General features: G+C 39.2%; 1 protein-coding gene across 5 annotated transcripts in view; it reads left to right on the forward strand.

The window, feature by feature from the left end:
- LOC108412149 (membrane-associated guanylate kinase, WW and PDZ domain-containing protein 2) overlaps positions 1-23,351 on the forward strand; it is a 107,987-nt gene that overhangs the window by 23,800 nt on the left and 60,836 nt on the right. For all 5 annotated transcript variants that reach the window (XM_037536089.1, XM_037536091.1, XM_037536086.1 and 2 more), the window contains exons 2-3: positions 2,198-2,487; positions 10,205-10,321. In XM_037536089.1, coding sequence (XP_037391986.1) covers positions 2,198-2,487; positions 10,205-10,321 — 407 coding nt within the window. The remainder of the gene's footprint in view (positions 1-2,197; positions 2,488-10,204; positions 10,322-23,351) is intronic.

Genomic DNA, 23,351 nt, shown 5'->3' on the forward strand with positions numbered 1-23,351 from the left:
CTGCCCCTCACGCTGGTCACAGCCAACTGTCACTTTACGGGGCATCCTGTGCCTGCAAAGAGCTTTCATGAGCCAAAAGTCCTTCAAAGTCTCAGTCTGGTTGTGACACTGCTTGTGGATCCGTCTTGTGGAATTTCACCTGCTGAAAAAAGTGGACGCTTCGCTGACTTTGATAGATGTTGCAGAATCACTCCAGGTATCTCCAGTGTATTTGGTTGAGCAGTTATGACGGCCTTTTTGATTTTGATCTCTTATGAATTTCATAGCCTACTGTACTCATAGGCCAAACATTTGGAAATGAAACTACTTTGACAAAGCCTTAATGCCTGTAATTCCAACTGTTTATAAAAATATATAGGAGCTCTTGTGAAAAAGAGGCTTCTAATGAGAAATACATTCTTTTATGTTACACTACTACAACAAGCGTCTTCCATTTAAACTACTTTTGTGTGTGGAAGCCTGTGTGCTCTTGTGTTTTGCAAACATTGGCCCATATTCATGAAGCTTCTCAGAAAAGTAGTGCTGATCCAGGATCTGGTCCCATTAGTAAGGCCATAGTAAATAAGAGTGGAATCTGATCATAGATCGGTAGTCCTACTGTGAGAAACTTCATAAACACAGGACATTGAGTGTCTCTCAACATGACATAGGTAGGGCATACATAAACAAACCAGTGGAAAATCTTTCTCAGTCTATGTAGTCTATGTAGCTTTCTTTGAATTGGTTCACTTATCCAGCAACATGGAGCCATTAGCTTGAGAATATCTTTCAGTGATGTGGAAAAAACATGCATAGACAACAGCTGACATATATACAATGTGCATATGGTATGATGCAAAATTAGCACATTAATTATACTACCAGAGAAAAATGTATGTTTGGCTTCTGAGCCATAATAAGCAGTAATGTGGGCTTACAGTTATGTAATTATAGATGGCATAATGCTGCAGTCAGACTTTTGTAAACTCTTTTTATTATATGATAGTTTCTCATATTGTTTGACTGCATTTACTGGATGGGACAATAGTATTGCAGTACTGCGCAAACGCCAATTAACACACTTTCATTTATTCAATGTCTAGTAAAAACATCAATTAAGTACACATTATTCTTTTTCAGTGTCAAAACAAGCAGGAAACATATATTTAACAGAAAATTACACACTTTTCCATGCTTCCCATCTTCAAAACAACGAGTTACAGCTGTGCCCTACCAACAATAGCTGTTCCCCTTCAAAGAGCATCTAACATTCACAGAAGCAAAGACCCCAACACACCTTAGGCACATTTCTTTCTCATGCATGTCTAAAATGACTATAATTTGGAAAAAATGTGATTTGTGCACCACACAGCTCTGAAAAAAATCAGATGTGTTGCTTTAAAACAAAAACATTTGTGCAATCTGCTAATGTAAACATAGAACTTCATTTGAAATCAGGATATCTTGGATCTTGAGAATCTTGAGCAAAATCAAATTCTAAGACTAAGTGTAGAAAAGTGTCCCTGCACATTTCTTCGGAAAACTGAAATCAAGTCTCCCTAAAAGAATGGAAACTAGTCTAAAGCAAAATGTGAATACCTTCAAAACTGAAAATTTCATATTATATTTGCTTATTTATCACATTATATTTTGCACTTAAAAGGTGCCACATTTCTTAATTAATGTACTCCCACCACTTCCTGTTCACTGTGCTCTGATGCATTTAGTCCAAACAAAACAGTAAATACTACCACAAATAACAAATAATAATGCATGTGTATTATCAGTAGTATTCAGGAATTTTAAATGATACAACCTATGATGAATAAAGTGCATGTAGTGTATATTCCACCTCCTGCAGAGTAAGCATCTGTTGATTCGTCTGCCGAGTCCCAAATGTGCCTCTCAAATGAATGCAAATAAGAGGACTCTGTCCAGGACTGTTTTGGGTTGGCATTGACCCCATGACTTCTGTGATTTATTTGATCTATTTTTAGTCTAGCTTTCATAGCTCTCATCTTTATGATATTATTTAAAGAGGGTCATGTGTTGTGTGTACTCTATGGTTTAAAGCACATTTATTGAATGTTGGTCTAGAATGTCCTTTACAGCCTTCGTGGCATACAGAGAATGGAATATTAGATTTAAACATAAATTTAATTCTCTCTCCTCTGTTGGTCTCCCCCTCCCTTTCTCTCTCTCTCTCTCTCTCTCTCAGTTCATTGGCCATGTCTAAGGTGGCTGTGAAGAAATTGCACTGGCATTCCAAAGTGCAGGAGACCTTCGTGCCCCTAGTGGGCAGCTCTGGAGAACTGGGTGTGGCCATAGGGGGTGGAGCCGACTATGGCGAGTTCCCATTCGTCACCGCTGCCCCGGGAGGTGGGATCACAGTCGGGGATGTCATCTTGGAGATTGGTGGGACCCCTGTTTTGGGGATGACTTTAGGTGACGTTCGTGGAGTGCTCAACTCCTGTCCCCATCCCATTCGCGTCAAGACTGTCTCACCAGGTAAAGAAAAACAGTATTACACAGAGCAGTGCTTAATTAACCTACATTCTGCCCACAAATGCTTTTTTCATAGAAATTAGAGCTGCAGTTTCCTGGTTAAAATGCTATACTATCGAGCTGGACTGTGTTGTCGTAACTATTGGAAACTAGGCAGGTTGGGATCAACAATGTTACCTTAATTGCATACCAGTTTTAGTCTATACAAAAGGATGCATACAAATCAATATTTTCTAAAATTAATAATGCATTCTAAATTCAGACTAGGGTTGTCAAGCAATTAAAATAAGAGATTGCAGTTAGTTGTTAGCTGACTCTAAAAAGGTATTACGATTTAGGAAGAAGTACATTATGTTATAGCAATATGAGTTAACAAAATACGTTTCATCAGAATGTATTCATTTGTTTCAGTAATACAGTGACATTGTTATCATCATTTTAATGCAGGGTTCGCTTGAACGTGAAAATCACATGAGACCATAGAGTGAACAGAGTTTCCAGTTTTCATCAACAACATCTAATGATAGCAACACTGGCAACATGTTCAAATCAATGTCTGTATATCATAAATATCATATACAGTATGCAGTCAGTGGTTCCAGCTTTTGTAGCCCTCTCATTCTTGGTTTCGCTCTTATTCATACAGCTTGTTGAATTATGCTTAGGTGTCCCATGAGAACTGTCTAACTTAGACTGCGAAAGATATCACTTTAAAAGTCGTTAAAGAACCATACTTGAAGGAGAGGGCTACAATTTAGGGTTCTAACATAGCAAATACATTTCAAGAGTACCTGGGCTTCAGCCTACTTTACTGTGACTGGTCTGAAGGAAAATGCAGCATTAAACAAATTAGTGGCATTCAGAAATTATTGTGTCAACGCGTTATTAACACATTCACTTTTACAGCTTCAGTTTAGACAAAAACTCAGGTATGTGGATGACATTTTCACCAATTTTCTGTAAAACTCGCCTTGCAACAATTGCAGTGGAGGAAAACATTTGTGGGAGGAGTATGGGTAGCTCTATTATACTTTGGGTTAGTTTAATATCTAATGTCTCTTAAGAGGTCAATAGAATTTTTTGAGTGCTTTAATATTAAATACAGCCAGAGCTTCTCAAAAGTGACACTCCCAACACAAGGATAGCATAGAAAGGATGTAGTTCTGTAGACCTAATTTATTTTGCCAGGGTCATTCAGAGCTTGCTGAACATGATCAGGTGGATGTGATTCTGTCTGTAGCTGGTGACTGCTGTAATGGATGTGATTGCATGGAACAGTATGTCACACCTGACCATGACTCCCCCTGCCTTCTCAGCTCAGATTGATGACCAACTGTTCCTCAGTAGTCCTCTTAATCGCTCTCTATCTTTCCTTCTGAATAAATATGTGGCCATCTATCACTTCTCTAGCCCTTAGTCCAAAGGTCACTGTTACCATAACTACAATACTGATACTGTAACTTGTGCTTCATCAAATAGCGTAAATATTCTTTAAGATTAAGTTGGCCTATGCAAGCATGCTTTTGTGTGTGAGGCCATGCATTGTATCGCTTTCATACATCAACCCAATGTTCCAGACAAAATAGCCTTTTCTAAATCTGGTATATCTTTTTTAGTGCAGATCAATACGTATTGTCTCTGCTGAAATTCATCTAAAGGGTTTGTATTTTGGTCAAAGCTACAGAATCATGTAAGTTCATGCTGTGTGTCATTTTAACTTCCATACTTTACTGTATGGAAAGACTTTGATAAGCCAGTAATAATTAAGCTGAACTATGGACATTTAAACAAATGGCTAAAAGGCAAATTAAACAAAAGAATGATGGACTAGAGTAGTATTCATTAGGATGCCACTGTTTTGTGTGTAGCTTTTTCATGTCTCAGTATGTCTGGCTGATGTCAGAACTAATGTTCTATAATAGCTGTGAAATATGTTTTGTTAGCGGGGCTGATGTTTGGTTGGTGAGGGGCGGGGTCAGAGCATCCCGATGGCTGTCTGTCATTGCAGGAGAGGTACATGGGTGATCTTTAACGGCCAAGTGGCTTGTCATCAGAGCCAATAAAGCACTCCAGACCAAATGAATAGCTCAGCCAAGCTGAGTGGAGTGTTGAGCTGCCGGCAGGCATCTCTGAACTATAACCTAAGATGCTGTGGGTGTGTGTGTGTGTGTGTGTGCGTGCGTGTGTGTGTGTGTGTTTGTTTCTGCACATGTTCATAACTGATCTTAAAGACCCTATATCCTACATTTTTCTTGTATTTGAGTTTTTCCCGCTTGTGTGGTTTGAAATATCAATATTAGTTAATATTAATTTTTATTTGACCATTTGTTAACCTCTCTTCATCCCTTAAAATAAAACAGGATGATTTGTTACTGTGCCTTTTAAACTGAAATATGTATAACTGAATGAATAACTGAGCTCTGTTCTGATTGGCTGACCTGTATTGTGACCATAGACAGTATATGAACAAAAACTGGACCCACTCATCCCGCTGTTTTTGATGGGGACCAGGTGAGGTCAGTCATGTCGCTTCCTAATACTTTTCACGTGGTGGACAGCGGGAATGTGTAAAACTGTGCAGGCACCCTAATGATGCAAATCTCCAGTATGTAGTACATCTACTGTTTATAGAAGCATATTTACTGTTGTTTGTACCATACAGTTGTTTGTACCTGAGAAAAACAGAGCAGGAGAAATACAACGCAATGACAACAAATTAACTAATACATAAATACATTAATAATAATTCTAATAATTAATATGTTTTGAAGTTTTGTAATAATAATAATAATAATTATTATTGTATAGTGAAACTGTTCTGTACTTTGTATTATTATGGAATTTCTACTTCTACCATTGAAATGCAGTCTGTGAGTTGTACATTTATCACATCATTTTCTGTACTGTCATGGAAAAATGTTTATTTTAAAGCTGTAAAGTGACAGGCCTGTGAATAAAATGTCAGAGAGTCCAGTCTCTCTAGAAAAGGACGGTCAAAAAATGATCTAATAAATCTAATAAAAGCTAATAAAATCTAATGAAAAAAATAATCATAAAACAGCTCAAGGCAGAAGACAGCTCAAGGCAGAAGACAGCCCAAAATAAATAAAAGTGAATAAAGAACTTCTAATCAGCTGACTTTGGTGACATGCTTTGGAATTCAAAAGTGCTGTGGTTTTTTAAAAATCTTTCTTCTTTTTTGCAGTATGGATTTTTTTCTGGTGAAAAAAGCAATGTATACCTACACTTAAGTAATTTATTGCCAATGCCCCAAGCCCACCCCCCATTAACCCTATCCGATTAAAAAAATAAATAGTGTCTGAAGTGAAGTAAATGACACGTGATTTTAAAATCCTACAAAAAAAGTTTCATTTGCTTACATAATCACCAAATAGATGAACATAGGCACCATTCAATAAATGCCACACCATTTATCTAAAAATCTATAAATGCTACACAGTGCTGTAAACTAGGAGAATGCTGCTGGTTACCATTAGCTGTTATCATAGCTAGTATGATAACAGCTCTGCTCACCACAGAAGATTCTGGCTCTCTAAATCACAGACACAAGCCGAAAGAAAGCCGAAATCAAGCCTACACATAAAAGGCTTAACAAACAAATATAATTACATTTTTTCTACATATAGTGTTTGCACCCTTTACCTTTATTACAGTTTCCATTCTTTTCGGTAGACTTGATTTCAGTTGATCTTGTACAGATGTAACACCATCATGTGTTGTTTTGAGGGAAATTGGAGTTGTCCCACTTTGCTGTTGCTTTTGTTAGTTTGCTGCTCGTTAATTGATCCATAGTTCTCCCGTGATGACCGTCCTGGATACTTTGCTAAATTACTGATATTGCTGGCAACAGCTGTGAGGTTTTTTGTAAATGATAATTCAGACTCAATGTACTCCAGTGATAAACAAATTCACATTATTGCAATGGTGAGTCATCAGTGGAAGTTGCCATCTAAAAGCTGCTTTTGAACTAGAATGCTTTGGTCTCAAAGTCAGTCACAGTAACTTACAGCAAGTGAGCAGCTGGGCTTCAGGGTGGATTAATGGATGGCTTGAAGGGTCAAACTAGAGGAATGCTTAAAAGTGTTAAGAAATTAGTGCTGTCAATCATTTATTGCATTAACATCAGCTAGAATACCTAACCTAGTTTGTGATACAGCTGTGCTGTCTCTGCTCTCTCACTCATGTCCTTGGCAGTGTGTCCTTGGCAACATGCTCATGTATGCTCATATAGGCACTCATATTTTGGAGTAGGAAAGGTTAACATGCTTCAAATATGACCAAAACTGTCACATTTCACTTAATTATTGGCCTGTACATTTTTTCTGTCAAATACTGGCACCTCAAACAGTTAATGGAGTATCTGAGCAACCATGCACATCTTTTTATTGACACATGATGCCATACTGAAAATGTAGTTTTATTTGGCTTTTTCTATACTTCTTTTCTAACTTGTTTATGTGAATTCAGTTTGCACTGTCCATCCATCCATCCATCCATCCATCCATCGATCCATCCATCCATCCATCCATCCATCCATCCATCGATCCATCCATCCATTATCTTCTGCTTCTCTGCGGTTTGGGTCGCGGGGACAGCATCCTAAGCAATGAGGCCCAGACCTCCCTTTCCACAGCCACTTCCGCTAGCTCCCCCGGGGGGATTCCGAGGCGCTCCCAGGCCAGCTGGGCGATATAGTCACGCCAGCGTGTCCTGGGTCTTCCCTGGGGTCTCCTCCTGGTTGGACTTGCCTGTGACACCTCCCAAGGGAGACGTCCAGGAGGCATCCTAACCAGATGCCGAACCACCTCAACTGGCTCCTCTTAACATGGAGAAGCAGCGGCTCTACTCCGAGTCCCTCCTGGGTGACCGAACTTCTCACCCTATCTCTAAGAGAGAGTCCAGACACCCTGTGGAGGAAACTTATTTCGGCTGCTTGTATTCGCAATCTCATTCTTTCAGTCATTACCCAAAGCTCATGACCATAGGTGAGGGTGGGAACGTAGATCGACCGGTAAATCGAGAGCCTTGCCTTATGGCTTATCAGCTCTTTCTTTACCACAGCAGACCGGTAAAGAGCCCGCATCACTGCTGACCCAGCACCAATGCACCTGTCAGTCTCCCGTTCCCTTTTACCATCACTTGTGAACAGGACCCCAAAATACTTAAACTCCTCCACTTGAGGCAAGAGCTTATCCCCAACCCAGAGAGGGCTCTCCGCCTTTTTCCGCCTGAGAACCATGGCCTCAGATTTGGAGGTACTGATTCTCATCCTGGCTGCTTCATACTCTGATCCAGGGAAAGCTGAAGTTCATGACCTGATGTCACGGTCGAATGCCTTTTCCAAATCCACAAAGCACATGTGGACTGGTTGGGCAAACTCCCATGAACCCTCCAGAATCCTGGAGAGGGTGGAGTTGGTCCAGTGTACCCGGCCCTGACAGAACCTGCACTGCTCCTCCTGAATCCGAGGTTAGACTATAAGCTGGATTCTCTTCTGCAGTAGACCTTACCAGGGAGGCTGAGGAGTGTGATTCCGCTGTAGTTGGAACACACCCTCTGGTCTCCCTTTTTAAAAAGAGGCACCACCACCCCAGTCTGCCAATCCAGTGGCACTGCCCCCGATGTCCACGCAATGTTGAAAAGGCATGTCAGCCAAGGCAGCCCCACAACATCCAGAGTTTGAGGAACTCCAGATGGATCTCATCCACCCCTGGAGAATTGCCACCAAGGAGCTTTTTAACTACCTTAGCGACTTCGGCCTCAGTAATGGAAAAGCCTATTCCCCTGTCCCCAGACTCTGCCTCCTCACTGGAGAACGTGTTGGTGGGATTGAGAAGGTCCTTCCACCGCCCAATGATGTCTCCAGTTGAAGTCAACAACACACCATCTCCACTATATACAGTGCTGGTGGCACACTGCTTTCCCCTTCTGAGTCTGACGGTTTGCCTGAATCTTTTTGGAGCCGACTTAAAATCACTTTCCAAGGTCTCACCAAACTCCTCCCACACCCGGGTTTTTGCCTTGGCGACGACCGAAGTCGCAGATTCTGAGTCAATGTCCCCCACCTCCCCAGTTCTGACAGAGGTGTGAATTGAAGATCAATCTGACAGGTTCTTCTGCCAGACGTTCCCAGCAAACCCTCACTATATGTTTGGGCTTGCCTGGTCTGACCGGCATCTTCCCCCACCACCTGATCCAACTCACCACCAGGTGGTGATCAGTTGACAGCTCAGCTCCTCTCTTTACCCGAGTGTCCAAAACACATGGCCCCAAGTACGATGACACGACTACAAAGTCAATCATTGAACTGCAGCCTAGGGTGTCCTGGTGCCATGTGCACTTATGGACATCCTTGTGTTCAAACATGGTGTTCATGATGGACAAACTGTGGTTTGCACAGAAGTCCAAAAACTGAACACCACTGGGGTTCAGATCAGAGAGGCCATTCCTCCCAATCACACCCCTCCAGGTCTCACTGTCATTGCCCACGTGAGCGTTGAAGTCCCCCAGTAGGACAATAGAGTCTCCAGGAGGAGCGCTTTCAAGCACCCCTCCCAAGGACTCTAAGAAGGCTGGGTACTCTGAACTGCTGTTCGGTGCATAAGCACAGACAACAGTCAGGACCCGTTCCCCAACCTGAAGGCATAGGGAAGCTACCCTCTCATCCACCGGAGAAAACCCCAACATACAGGCTACAGAGTCAAGGGGCTATGAGAAAGCCCACACCTGCCCGCTGCCTCTCACCATGGGCAACTCCAGAAAAGAATAAAGTCCAGCCCCTCTCAAGGAGATTGGAGCCAGAGCCCAAGCTGTGTGTTGAGGTGAGCCTGACTATATCTAGCCGGTACCTTTCAACCTCGCGCACCAACTCAGGCTCCTTCCCCGCCAGTGAGGTAACATTCCAAGTTCCAAAAGCCAGTTTCAGCAACCGAGGATCAGAACGCCAAGGCCCACACCTTCAGCCACTGCCCGATCCACAAAGCACCGAACCCCTACTACTGTCCCTCCCATCGGTGGTGGGTCGATAGAAGGGAGGACTCATGTAGCTCCTTCGGGCTGGGCCCGACCGGGCACCATGAGTAAATACCCGGCCACCAGATGCTCGCTGGCACGCCCCTCCCCCAGGCCTGGCTCCAGGGTGGGGCCCCGGTGACCCTAATCCGGGCAGGGTACACAAGTCCTGTTTTCTTATTTTTTTCATAAAGGTATTTTTGGATCACACTTTGTCTGACCTGTCACCTAGGACCAGTTTGCCTTGGGAGACCCTACCAGGAGCTTTTGCTGCAGACAACATAGCTCCTAGGATCATTCAAGCACACAAACCCCTCCACCACGATAAGGTGGCGATCCATGGAGAGGCACTTTGTCTGAATTGATTCCTGCTTTCTGTTGGTTGATTATAAAACACCTTTAAATTGTGCAAAGGTTAATCAATACTGCCTGAAGAGTTCTAATGTGTGTGGGTATATTTGTGTGTGTGTGTGTGTGTGTGTGTGTGTGTGTGTGTGTGTGTGTGTGTGTGTCTATGTCTTTGTGTTTTTGCAAGCTTTCAAGTTTGCAGATTTAGAGGTTGGTAAGGACACTGTTGCATGTTTGAGTGTGAATGTTAATTTCTAGGACACATTTTCATTTTGTTTGTTTATCGACTCAAAACAACTCTCTCTCTCTCTCTCTCTCTCTCTCTCTCTCTCTCTGTCAGGCTCAACGCTCTGTAAGGATCTGAGGTTGTATCTGAGTAAATGTTTTACGCCTGGATCCATGGACAGTCAACTTCAGCAGGTCATACGAGAAAATCTCTACCTGCGTGCTGTTCCCTGTGAGTCTCTCATATATATGCGCATACACACATGAACACACGCATATTTACATAGAGGAGAGTAAGGTACAACCTAATACAACCTATATTGTTTTTTGTTAAATCATTTCAAAAGTATTTGAGCAAGATCTGTACATTTTATTAAAGTAACTGATTCATCTCTGCAAAAAATGTAGATTTGGGTTTCCAGCACCTACACTATAAAGCATAATAATAGCAGTAACTTAATTATTTTACTTTACTTTACTGATTTGTTTAAATTACTAATGCAAATATAGTAGCATATTGTTTCTTGTATAGTCCTTATATAATGTTACTTTGATACGTCCTACAGGCTGAAGAGTCTTGTGCCCAAAAAGCTTCCCATCATTCTTAGTGGATTTGTTGGTTTCTGTTAATTAAGTCTTGTTTTTCTGATTTATAAATATAATTCTCTGTGCAAATTATGCACATTATATTTTTAATCTAATAATCAATATATCATATAAATTATTTTTGTGCCGTAGCATACTGTCATGTTAAATGTGAAGAAGTTTGAATGCCTTTTACATCTTACCATGATCATGTGCTTTAAGCGTGTTATGATGAATGATAACATAATGGCAAATATGCGTTAAACTATTAGAGTTCTCATAAATGGATGAATCTATTCTTATCTTAGCCTTTTATTCATTACTGTACAGATCAGTCCATTGAATATAATGTAGGTTTTTTAATTGATGCCAGCACATTACACAAAGAAGAATATTTGATTAAGTTAAGCTAATTCAAGAGTAAGTGCAACATGATAAAGTAGAGTACTGCCAGCTTAATGGAAACCATGTATAAATATTGGGCTGTTTGAGTTTACTTGCTGCAGAAGTGTGAATCACTGAAAATGAGAAAGCAACTCATATATAAACTCATATAACTCATATATAAAGTTTTTAAGCTTGAACCTGTTAAGTAACTTAACACAATTAAGTCAATACAATTTTGTGTTCTTTCCAACAAAAAAAAATAAAAATATATTCAGCAAAATAAATATGATTACTGAAAAGAGGCTGTGATTTTAAGTAGAAGAGCTAATTTAAGTAGTGTGTAATACATATGTATATCTGTAGTATGTTATTAATGAACCAGCACATAAAAACATGAACAGTTTTGAATTGATATGGAGGAATATAGACCTCTCTTGCTGTTCTTTTTCGAAGGTTTAGTTGTAACACTGTTAAAACTAACCCTGCCATGTGGAGGCTGTACTTTAGACCGGCTGTTTCTCACTGTGCATTGTTTATAACCTGTAAAATGGTGCTGTGTTACAGCCACCAAGAGGGTGATAAAGTAATATAGATGTGAAAAACTCTGTGACTGATACAGACAACTCAGTTATCGAAAAACACTTATGATGCAAAAAGTTCAATCGTGAGAAATGTCTATCCGATTGCTGTCAAAATTTGCTGATGACGATCTTATAGGAATACATGCACATGACTAAAAGCATGTATTTGAATCTGTTTAACCATATAAAATATCCATGCTACATTTTATGCTGCATTAGTTTGTGCCCTGCTCTCTTCCACATTATAACCTGACCCCTGGATACATTCAGCGGCACATTGCAAATAGTTCTTAGCCATGTATCTACTCTCCGAGTACCAAACATGATCTTGTCTGCATTTTTAGGTTATTTGTGCTTGTGGTTAATGTCTGAGGTACATCTCACAAAAGGGTATGGTAAACGTTTCACATGTCTAACATTTGTGTGAAACAGTGTATAACACATTTTACATAATTACATGCACGATCTTTCATTAGGCATCGTTCCCTAGCTTATATCTGACACACAGACTCTTCAGACAGGAAGAGTACATGGCTGTCGCCATGAAGCTAGTTTTAATTGGTGTGAGATCCGTTCTTCAGAAAGCTGCCACTGACACCTTTGCAGAAAGAGTGTGCAAAAAGACAGAGGGGAAGAGGAAGAGGAGAGAGAACAGGAACAGAGGGCATTTTCAGCAAGGAGCTGGGCTGCCGGATTTCAGCCATGGCAAAACTGCACAGGCCGTGGCAGGGTGTGGGGCGAGAGGGTGGGGCGGGAATGGGTGGTGGATGGGTTAGAGATGTTCAGATGGAGGAGGTGTTCAGCAAGCATCCAATTTGTCTTTATCACATCAATATGCAGATGCATTCTGTCTTTTCTAATGTTTTTTTATGTGTTTAAAATGGCCCATGTAAGGAAAAACTGGATGTTCCTCATTTTATAATGAAAGTGTGTGATCCACTATGTACATACTGTTAATCTTACAAGAAAGACCATTTATTCCTCAGTGTATACAATTCAAACATGGAAACTAAGCTGTTAAAACAGTGCATTTTGAATTCATAGCTTTCATGATATCTAAAAATCAACACATTTACACATGTATGCCTATGGGCTGATTTTTTTATTTTTTAATGGGTCACAGTACAGGGCAGCCAATCACAGCAGAGTTTATATACATACTGTATATCAGTTATAAAGGCACTTTGTCTAAAATAGTCATTGTGAAAGGCAGTCAGCAAAAATGGCCAAATACATAAATAATAAATCTAAATGAATTTAGTATACAACATTGAAATAGCTTTCAAGTTCTCAATACTGATCAAAATTTATTTTTGCCTGTTGAAATTATTTTGAAAATAGGTGAAATATGAACTTGACTGTCCATTCAGTAAACCAACTAAACTGACTAAGATTTATGTCTGTTATCTAGGTAAATCTAGATTGTATCTAGCGGTGTTCCAGTCTGACTCCTTTCTCTCCTTATCCAGTATAACATTACAGCACATCTGTCTCTAGAAAGGTTGCCATCCACTCAGGGTTTCTTTGGATTGTCTAAATTTTAGGTTGCCCATCTGGGAACACAAAATGTCCAGATATCCTAGCATCTTCATATGTTAGTATGTCATAGGAAGTTTTGTCAACGTAGAGACAATTGTTTGAGAAAGGTACACTGATGGTAATGCACTGTATGGCCAAAAGTATCTGGACACTAAACCACATATATGAGCTTGTTGGAAATCCCTTTCCAAAACCATGGGCATTATCATGCCCCCCCATAATACTCTAGACTCTGCTGGAACAGATTTCCACTGGAATTTGGAGTGTGGAATTTGTGCCTATTAAGTCAAAAGAGCATTAATGAGGTCAGGCACTGATGTTGGATGAGAAGGTCTGGCTTCATTAATTATGGTTAATTTTGAAATGTAAAGATTACAATTTTTAAGGATTTTTATTGAAGTGCTTGTTCGAAAATACTAATGAGTACTGGAAGCTAGAGCGAGATTCGACTGGACATCCTAACATCTGGTCGACGGCACCAACAAGACATCAGACAATGACACTCAAAACTGAGAGTACTAGTGGAGTGATGTATGAATGAAGTGTAATCAATAACTGTCAAGATGTCTTTCTTCTGGTTCCACTTTCTTTTTGTTTCTTTTCACCCTCTTATCTCCTTCTCTAACCCTTATTTTCTCTCACACTTTCACATCAGCCCTTTTCCTCACCACGCTGCTGCCTTTTCTCTGCTCTCACTCTCTCCCTCAGTGCTGTGCTTAACCCTAATTATCTTTTAGGTAATTTATTTGACATTTAAATCGTCACATTAAGATGAGAGACAGATTTGGATTAGCTGCTATCTGAATCATAATCCCTAATTAAGCAGATGGAGTTCTGCCAGTTAATAAAGAAATGGAAACATAGCTCTGTGAAAATGCTGGAAAATCAGAGATCTTCTCTCGCATGCTCTCTGTTCCCCTCTCTCACCCTCCCTCTTTCTTTCATGCTTCCCCTCTTTTATCTTTGTTCGTTCTGTGCTATCAAAATAGTGCTTGAAATTCTGAGAACAGAACATTAAATGGTGAGAGCGCCACATTAATCTGAACACATAATGACAGTCACTGAATACTCATTAAGACTCCGCTTGGAGCACATATTTAGCAAAATCCAGTCAGTATTGCCCTTTACTCTTAAGTATTTAAGTACACCTGGCCTCATTCGTCAAATGTAAGCATATATTTTTGCACGAAAAAGCGTACACAGCTACCCGGTGGGATTTATCAAAGTCATGTAAAGCAGTGATGAGAGAATAAAAAGGCCTCGTCTGTTATGAGATCTCATCTGAGCCAAAGGCGTGTTCGTAGTGATGAACTACCATATGCATCAGTTTTTAGTGAAAACTTCTCACATTGAAATGCACAGATGCAAACAGCTCTGTATGAGAAAAAGGAGGACAAAGCTTCAAATAAAGGAAAAACTGCAAACCTGAAGTGACTTGTATGGGCCATTTTTGCACAGTCATTCCATAAGCTTATTAATATTTATTGCGTTGAAGCAGTGGACAAGATTGAGTCAAATATTTGGTGTGACCAAATGCACTTAAGTGCAAATATGCTGCAGATGTACTGTGTATTACGAAAATAGCAAGGATGCTAAGAAAGGCCAAGCTAAGAATCGACAGGACTGGGTTTCGAACAATGTACAGTACTGTGCAAAAGTCTTAGGCACCTGAAACATTTTCAGAATCTATTTATTTGTGTAGTATGTATTTATTTGCTGAGAAAAGTGTTAATATTTGAATAAACAAAAGTTATAGAATATTTATTAATAATGATTAATATTATTATATTGATATAATGATTATATATACATATAATAGTGATTTTCTGGATATTAGTGTGTTTGTTTAACCATTTTCTAACCTCTCCTCGAGGAAGACCAGTATTACAGTATTATATGTAGTTAAAAAGCAGCTCCTGGTTTGACCAATCAGTGCTTCAGTAAATTGTGCTCATGATGTCATTGATGATATTAACAAGTCTCTGTGGCGGCTGTGAATTTGTCAAGGAAAAATATGGACGCAAGAAATTCTTGTTACTTTTTATTGTTTTTATATTTATTTAAAGGATGAATATGACTTTATTTTAATGTATATTGTGATAAACTCACTGCTGAGGGAAATAGTTTAAAAATTTGCTTAGATGCCTAAAACTTTCACACAGTACTGTATTATTTTTGTTTTGGCTGATCTGTGTTGCGGTTTTATAACGTAAACAAAATGAGAGAGCTAAGTATACTTGTGCTATATTTGAATGGTTCTGCTACACCTGTACCATGTTGTTGCATAATTATGCATGATTTATGCTAAATGGCTAGTAGCCTCTTAATTTCAACACTTTATTTGATTCATGTTATTTAACAGTTTTTTTATTTACTAATTTGAGATTAAAATGGCAGTTTGGACCAATAAAAAGCAAATAAAATTATTTATGTAACAGGAACCAGGAAAAGTCCATTGGCCAATTTGAGAGTACAAAAATTGGAATAGTCCGTAATTCATTGCTGACGCATAACTGAAATTATCAGTAAATAAATATGATAAATGATAAATTCGATATTTAAAACATTTGATAACTGAAAAGCAATTTGAACAACTGGTACTTTTACCCATTTTATAAAAGCACATGTTTCCGTGCATCAGTTTTTATCAGTCCAACGCAAACAAAGTTTTGTTTATAGAGCTAAATGCTAGCGACTGAGCACTGCAGCAGCACATCTAAACAAAGCAAGATCATCTGCCTGCAGGTCATCCAAAATAGTATTTATGGTCATGTCTGGCAAATGTTTTTTGCTGTCCATGGTGGTATCTTGGTAGGAGTCAGTAGACAGTTAAGACTCCTTTCCTAATTGCCTATATAGGCCATTCTCACACTACTGCATTTGTTAATGCAGACGCCTAAATAGTCATGCTGAATGAATTCCGGTTGCGTAAACAATGGCTCAAACTGCTACCAAGATTAAATGGTGCGTTTCTAAATGCACCAATAATTCTAACAATTCTAACAATCAGGTCTTACTTGAGTTTCCACTTGATCAAGTTGAAAAATCTTCAGCTGAAAAAGCTTCACTCATCATGTGTCAGTTTTAACGAGGTAGCCATCAAAATAGGATGCTGGGATGCTACAGTTGAACAGAGAGCAAACATGGGGTTGTACAGTATGATATTAGTGCTCACATTTGTGATTGAGAATGCTCAGTTCAAAGATAAATATTAATTCACTGGTGTGTATGCCATCCTGGAAATTTGTAAAGCAGAGATTTGCTTAAAAACCTTGATAATATTACCAGCTCACATAGCTGTATGTATAATAAGTGTGTATAGAATGTGATAGAATGTCCCTCTTTGTCCTACCGACCCAAAGAAAAAAACCATGTTTGAAAAAGGGATTTGTGAGTGAGAATCTTTTAAAGATTTAAAGAAGCTTCACAGAAAGTAAAGGTTCTAGACCAATTTAGGGTTCTAAACTTTAAAGGAGGTGCACAACTTATTTGCAAAAGTGTACACAAATCTAAAGAAGCATCAGTTGAAAGGCTCTTTAGGGAACCAAAATAGTTTATTCCGTGGCATTACTCCAAAGAATCCTTTGTGGCATCTTTTTTTAAGAGTTTATTACTCACTTCTATAACTTAAGAATAATTCAGCCAGCTTGCAGTGTAGTGCATGTAGTTACTGAACAATAAGTGATTATTCATGATTCTAAAATGACTTGAATAAAAAATAAGGCTATTTTTTTACAGTCAGAGAGAGCAGTAGGGAATTTAAAATATGCATGATCATCACGCAAACTGATTACCAACTAATTGGCAGTGCATTAAGGTAAATTTGAATCAGTGATAGCGCTTGCCTGATTGTAAGCAAGTTTGATAACTAATGAACCTTTTGATGTGCACAGTCACTGATTTCATTCGCACCCTGCTCTGTTGCTACCCACACAGTTCACTCTGCGGACATGCAGACATGTAGTCCACTCTGCTCTGACCAAGTCTGGTGTGTTTGTGTCTGTGTGTGTGTGTGTGTGTGTGTGTGTAGGGTTACAGAGACGCGACTCCGGTAATCTCTGGTTTATACTGTGAAGTAGGTCATGTTGAGCTCGATGCTGCCCACCGCCTGCCAAGCCCTCACCCTATTTGCTATGAACTCACACCCACACATGCATACACACACAAACACATGCATAAACGTTGTTGGCAGTGTGTCTTGAGCTTTGGCAGTGCATAAATGTTACCATGTCTTAGAATTTGACAACACACGTGACAAGCTAAAGTGTAAATACACACACAAATGATGCATACGTGCATCGCAGACACGCTGATCACCACCACAGACATGCGCACATGTGCTGAAGACGCAGATTGCGCTGTCCTCATTTTCTCTCCTCTGGGGGTCATTGCCTTCAGTCTGAGTCGTGATGAAGTTGTGGAGGTCGTAAGGAGGAGGGGCAAATGCCTCCTTCGCCACAGCTGCCTCCTTCAACGCATGCAGGGCATCGCTTAACGTTGCTAAATTTAGTAAAAAACAAAAACACTTGTTTGGCCAAACAGATTTGTTTACAGATGTTTCCCACAGCTGTATTTCATTGTTGCGGAAGGATGGGACTGACCCAAGCTAGACTGAGCACGTTATATAAACGATGTAATGAATTGTGGGCCCACAAACAGGCTGCGGGTTCAAGAGGTTACTAGTAACGCAATGATCTGATTTCAGATCTAGATTGGTATCAACACTTTTACTGATTATGCAGATTGAAACATATTTGGTACATTTTCTTAATCATGGCTGCCAAAAAGTATCGTTTCAAGTTTATAAATCTTACAGAACAGTATGATTAAATATTTTCACCATCCTAACAAGAGTGTTGGTATATGACCATTAAAAATCGGGATTAATATATATGTAGCGCAAAGACAACTGAAGAGTTTTATTCCAAATCGCATTAAACAACACTTTCACAAATTTTGTCTGCTTTTATAATAGGATTCTGAGTTGGTTTTACATATGCAATAAATAAAAATAAAATGTGTTTTTCGAAAAGGATTGTATGTCAGCTATTATTCTTTTCAAATCTCTTGTTGTGGGTAGAATGGATGTGGACCATTCTACCAAATTCGTTCAAACTTTGGTCCCAACCCCAAAAAACCCTATTTAAAAAATATACTCAGACATTGTGTATTTACAAGGATTATGTAAATATTATGATCTATTTAAACCCAAGACATACATAGAAATAGTGATAAGCTAAATATACATATAAATATACAAAATATTATTTATAGGGTGCTTTCTATTGGGAGATATCTGTTCCAAATTCTAACCCCTCTCTCAACATGTGAAAATAATACTTAATAATAATAATTTTTTGTTTTGTTTGTTACGTTTTTAAACATCTTTTTAAATTTATTGAAAGTTAAAGTTGAAAGAGTATAATTTTTAAGTAAAAAACTTTATTCATGTTTATGTCACTGTTGAAGCATAAACATTTTTTAGCTAATAGGCAGAGCCTTATTTTTGCCCCACGTGAGACTGCATCCGTCTCCCTCATGGCCACGTATCGATCGGATAGATCACATTAGTTGGAAGTGAATGTGTCCCAAACTGGAAATCAAACACTGTGTACTTGCATACAGCTGAAATAACAATAAAGCCTCTTGATCTTGAACCTCATGAAAATCAGTGTGTAACAAGCTTGATTGTCACTATTGAAACACACTTTAAAAGACTTTTCTAATAAAAATGATATGATGTTACGTGTGTACAGTTGGCCCTGTGATGGACTGGCAGCCTGTCCAGGGTGTTTTCTGCCTTCTGCCTTACGACTGCTGGTATCCAGGAAGGATATGCAGGCTCCAGCTCCCCAAGCTCCCCAAGCGACCCAGAAGCATAAGCGGCTTAGAACATGTGTGTGTGTGTGTGTGTGTGTGTGTGTGTGTACTGTGTCTACTATCCATGTATTGGGTAGCGTTTTTGATTTATACTCAAAATAAGCTAAAATTGTCACTACCAAAACAGTCACTACTGAAACGTTTGGTAAAGTTTCAGTAGTTTTGTAATTGTTTTGGTTGTAACAGAATGAAATGTTCACTAATTTATTTAAAATGATCATAATTAAGGCACAGAGTCATCCAAAGCAAAATGATTTTAGTATAAAGCCCAGTCAGTTAAAAGTCTGAAATATGTTTTCAACTCTGACTTTGAACCAGTTTGGAAGAATGAGCCATGTGCAAAAGTGTAGAACGAACAAATATTAGTTAGCACTACTAGGGAAGGGCATTTCAGTCAAATACACTAAGCCCAGATTACTAATCCAGGGTGATGTAGATATAAATCTACAATGAGAAAGGCAGCTGAATGGCATGTCACTTCTGGTCTATTATCCAGGAGTCTTTAGATGGCTGCAGTCGTCTTTCCATGCTTCCATCTTTGGAATAAACAGGAAAGAACCTCTGACCAAAATGTAAACTGCAGGCTCTATACTGACACAACACAATAAACGCCAAAAAAAGTCAACTTAAAGAAAGCAAAGGTGCAACACATTTTTCTTGTGTGCAACCACGTGACATAATAAAATTGTGACATTTTTTTCTGTGTACTTCCTACTAACCAGAGCATTAATATTGCGCTTTCTTAATTTTTTTCTGCTTTGTGTCTAATTTGTAGTAGCTAATTACCTGTATGTCATGTTAGAATGAAAAACGTGTGCCTTAAACAGAGCACCGATATTTGATCAGTTATCGTGTCGAGTTCTGGTGTTGGAAAGTTGGATTGGTGCAATCTTATTTAATACATAGGTCACTTTATATAAAAAAAGCATATCAGTGAAGGCTTATCTGTGAAAGCATACAGGTATCAGTATAGCATCACTTCCATTTACATTTTCAACAGTTGGCTGTGTAGATAAGAGCGCATTGCTGTGTTGTCCACGTGCATCGCCCTTTAAATGAGGCATCGCTGCTGAGTGGATTTTTTTCAGGCTGAGCCAAAGGCACTGTGTATGTTTCCACTAAGCCAGGCAGACAGGGCGAGCTGCCACATCCTCAGGCTGGCATCTCTAATCTGACTCGACTTGGCTGGGGAAATCAGAACAAACAGTTTGGACAGCATCACATATGCACAGTGTAGCGAGCTTACAGTCCGGTTCGGTGGCCAAATTAAAAATGCACAGAGCGTGTTTGCAGTAACAGACGAAGGGATTGGCAACAACAGAACATGCTGGCCAATCAATGAATGCATCGCTGCTGTTACAACTGTAGTTTTCTTACTCTGCTGTAGAAGTACGTGAATCGGAACTAATGCTACAGTTTTCAGATGATGCATGTAGGTTGTGAAATGATGTGCAATGAGAATTTTATAGCTCTATACAGGCTCAGTTAAATACAGCCGAGACGTTGTTCGTTTTAAGGTCGTATCCATGGAGACAGGGTCATCTGGCAAATCAGTTAAAACCCTTGGGATATTAATGTCCATCTTTATAATCCTGTTATGCACATGTTTGAAGTTTGTGTGTGCGCGTGTGCGTGTGTGTGCACGTGTGTATGAGTGATTCTCTGGCCATTATGTCCAGTCAGGCTGTTTTAGAGTAAATGAGCAGTTAAAGACATATTGCTCAGCACACTATGTTGTGTGTGCTTCATGGTAAATAACTGCAGATAACTACATTACAAGCTATTCATTTTCCAGGAGATATTTCTGAGATTACATATAAGGTAATCCCACTGGCATAAAGAAAAGGAAACTCAATGGAAAAATAGGATTTTCCAAAACTGGTAATCCAAAAATGATTAAAAGATACAGAGAACATGGGATGCCTAACAACTGTGCAAGACCTGATAGACCACCAAAATTGTCAGCATATAAACTGTACTTGGAGCTTACATCTTTAAGAGACAGGAGAAAGTCAAATTGCGTCAGATCTGAAAAAATCCACAGGTGTCCATTCTTCCACTGTGAGAAGACAATTCAGTGAGTCTGAAAGGATGTGTAGCTATCAAGAAGCCCTTACTGAGAAAAGGAAATAGTGAAAAAATTGCAAACCAAACAAAGACCATGCTGTGTTTCTTAGAGCAATGGACTGATCAGCCCATAGTCCAGACCTCTATATGAGTGTGTTTGGGATTATTTGGATTGTGAGAAGCAAAAATGCAACCAGCTTCCAAGACTGAACTTTGGAGGTGGGGAAAATATCCTTGCTGATTTGAAAAACTGAAAGCAAGGCTTCTAAAAAGAACAGAAGACGGAAAAGAACAGAAGAAGGAAAAGGGTGGAAACACTAAGTGTTTAAACATAAACTTAACTGTTGAGGAGTCTGTATTTTTGTTACATGTACATCTTTTCTGCTTTTTTCTGATATTGAAAATGAACAACTTGTACTGTTTGGACTGGAAATTACAAGGTGGTCTCTGACTTTTGCACAGCACTGTATCATCCTGAAACAGAACACTGGTGGCATCTCTCATTAATGTATGTTCATATTAAAAACACGTATAAAGCTTGTGAGTAAGCAAGAGGTCAGGAGAAATCTCCAGGAGCAGAATCAGCTATTTTTACACCATTTATAATGACATTCAGTGCCATTCTGTGACTAAAGGTTAGTTTATGCTTTTAATTAATCTCTCTCTCTCTCTCTCTCTCTCTCTCTCCATCTGTTAATCTCTCCTACCTATAGTTCTTTGTTTTGACCCTAATTTATTCACATTTGAATTCAAAATACTGTTGAAGAGAAGTGGATACACTTACGTAATTATTGTTTATCCTTTAAAACAAAGCAAGAGAGAAAGAATGAGCGAGAGAGTGAGGAGAGACAGAATGAGTGAGGGTGAGGAGAGAGAGAATGAGCGAGAGAGTGAGGAGGGACAGAATGAGTGAGGGTGAGGAGAGAGAGAATGAGCGAGAGAGTGAGGAGAGAGAGAGAATGCTTCACACATGATGAACTGCTTGAAAGTAGGGCATAAAAGATTATACCTCTTAAGCAAATTAAGTAACAGTGGGACATTTATCAAAAATTCATGAAGTAGAATCATATTAAAATGCTGCTTCAATGTTTAAGTGACTCCAAAGAGAATAGGCCACACACTGTTGGAACTGCTTTGCTGCTGGTTGCGTTGTAAATCCTCCTATAACCCCTGTACAGACAGAACTGACTCACAGATTTTAGTATATCGGTTGGAATTATCCTTTGGTGTGTATTCCATTGCAGGATAAAATATAGTTAAATGAATTTTTTTTATTAGACTTAATTTGCCCCCCAGCAGAATATGTTTACCCCAAAGCTTGTTCATTCATTTTTGCTTTTTGTGCCACGAGCATGTGAGCAGTTGCCGCCTCATCACAGTAGGCACAATTAGCATCATTGTGTCCTTCACCTTATCTTCACCCTTAGACCTTAGGCGCCCAGAAATACATAAAGACATATAAGATAACTGAGCTGTTTACATTCAGCGGTTTGAACATATGTTGTCATTTTTGTGATTTCTTGTTTTTCAGAAGTGAAATGCATGTGGGTCAGTGTGCATCTTGTATATATTATATGTATTTTAAAAATCACTTTGATATGACTAAATTACTGTTGAATTGCACTCAAAGGTGTGATGAGGCTCTGGTTGTGTTGTGGAAGATTGTGTCTTGTAATGAATTTGTTTGTAATATCATCCAATCAAATTGGTATATCTGTTAGGTAGGCCTGTCACAAATATGACATAATCTCCTGATCAAAGTTATATGAGATGATTGCAATTATTGAAACTGACCATGGTTGTTTTCCACTGCTGTTACAGCGTTTATGTCTGAGATCTTCACGAGTCGTTTCATGTGAGTCTGAGCTGAGGTTCTAGTCTGAGGTGTGAGTCAGAGTCAAATCTCAAGTCTTTAGTAGAGAATTTTAGGGTAGTCTTCATATGAGGTGCAGGCACTATGTTTTACAATTTTAAACCCCTGCTAAAAACCTGTCAGGTTCGGCACGGCTTCAAATAACGAGCCTTTCATTACAGGACAACCTTCTGTCTGGTGGACAGAAGTGAATCGCTACATGTGATTCTAAAAGCAAAGAGGCAAGACAACTCAAAACAGTTAGCTAGTCTGTAGTTTGTATAGCAAGAATGCTAGCTAGAATGAGAGAGACCCATATGAGAGACTTATGAACCTGAAACTAATAATAATAAAGTTTCAAAATCATGTTT

The sequence above is a fragment of the Pygocentrus nattereri genome, chromosome 29 (genome assembly GCF_015220715.1).
Source record: "Pygocentrus nattereri isolate fPygNat1 chromosome 29, fPygNat1.pri, whole genome shotgun sequence".
In the NCBI taxonomy this organism is placed as follows: Eukaryota; Metazoa; Chordata; class Actinopteri; order Characiformes; family Serrasalmidae; genus Pygocentrus; species Pygocentrus nattereri.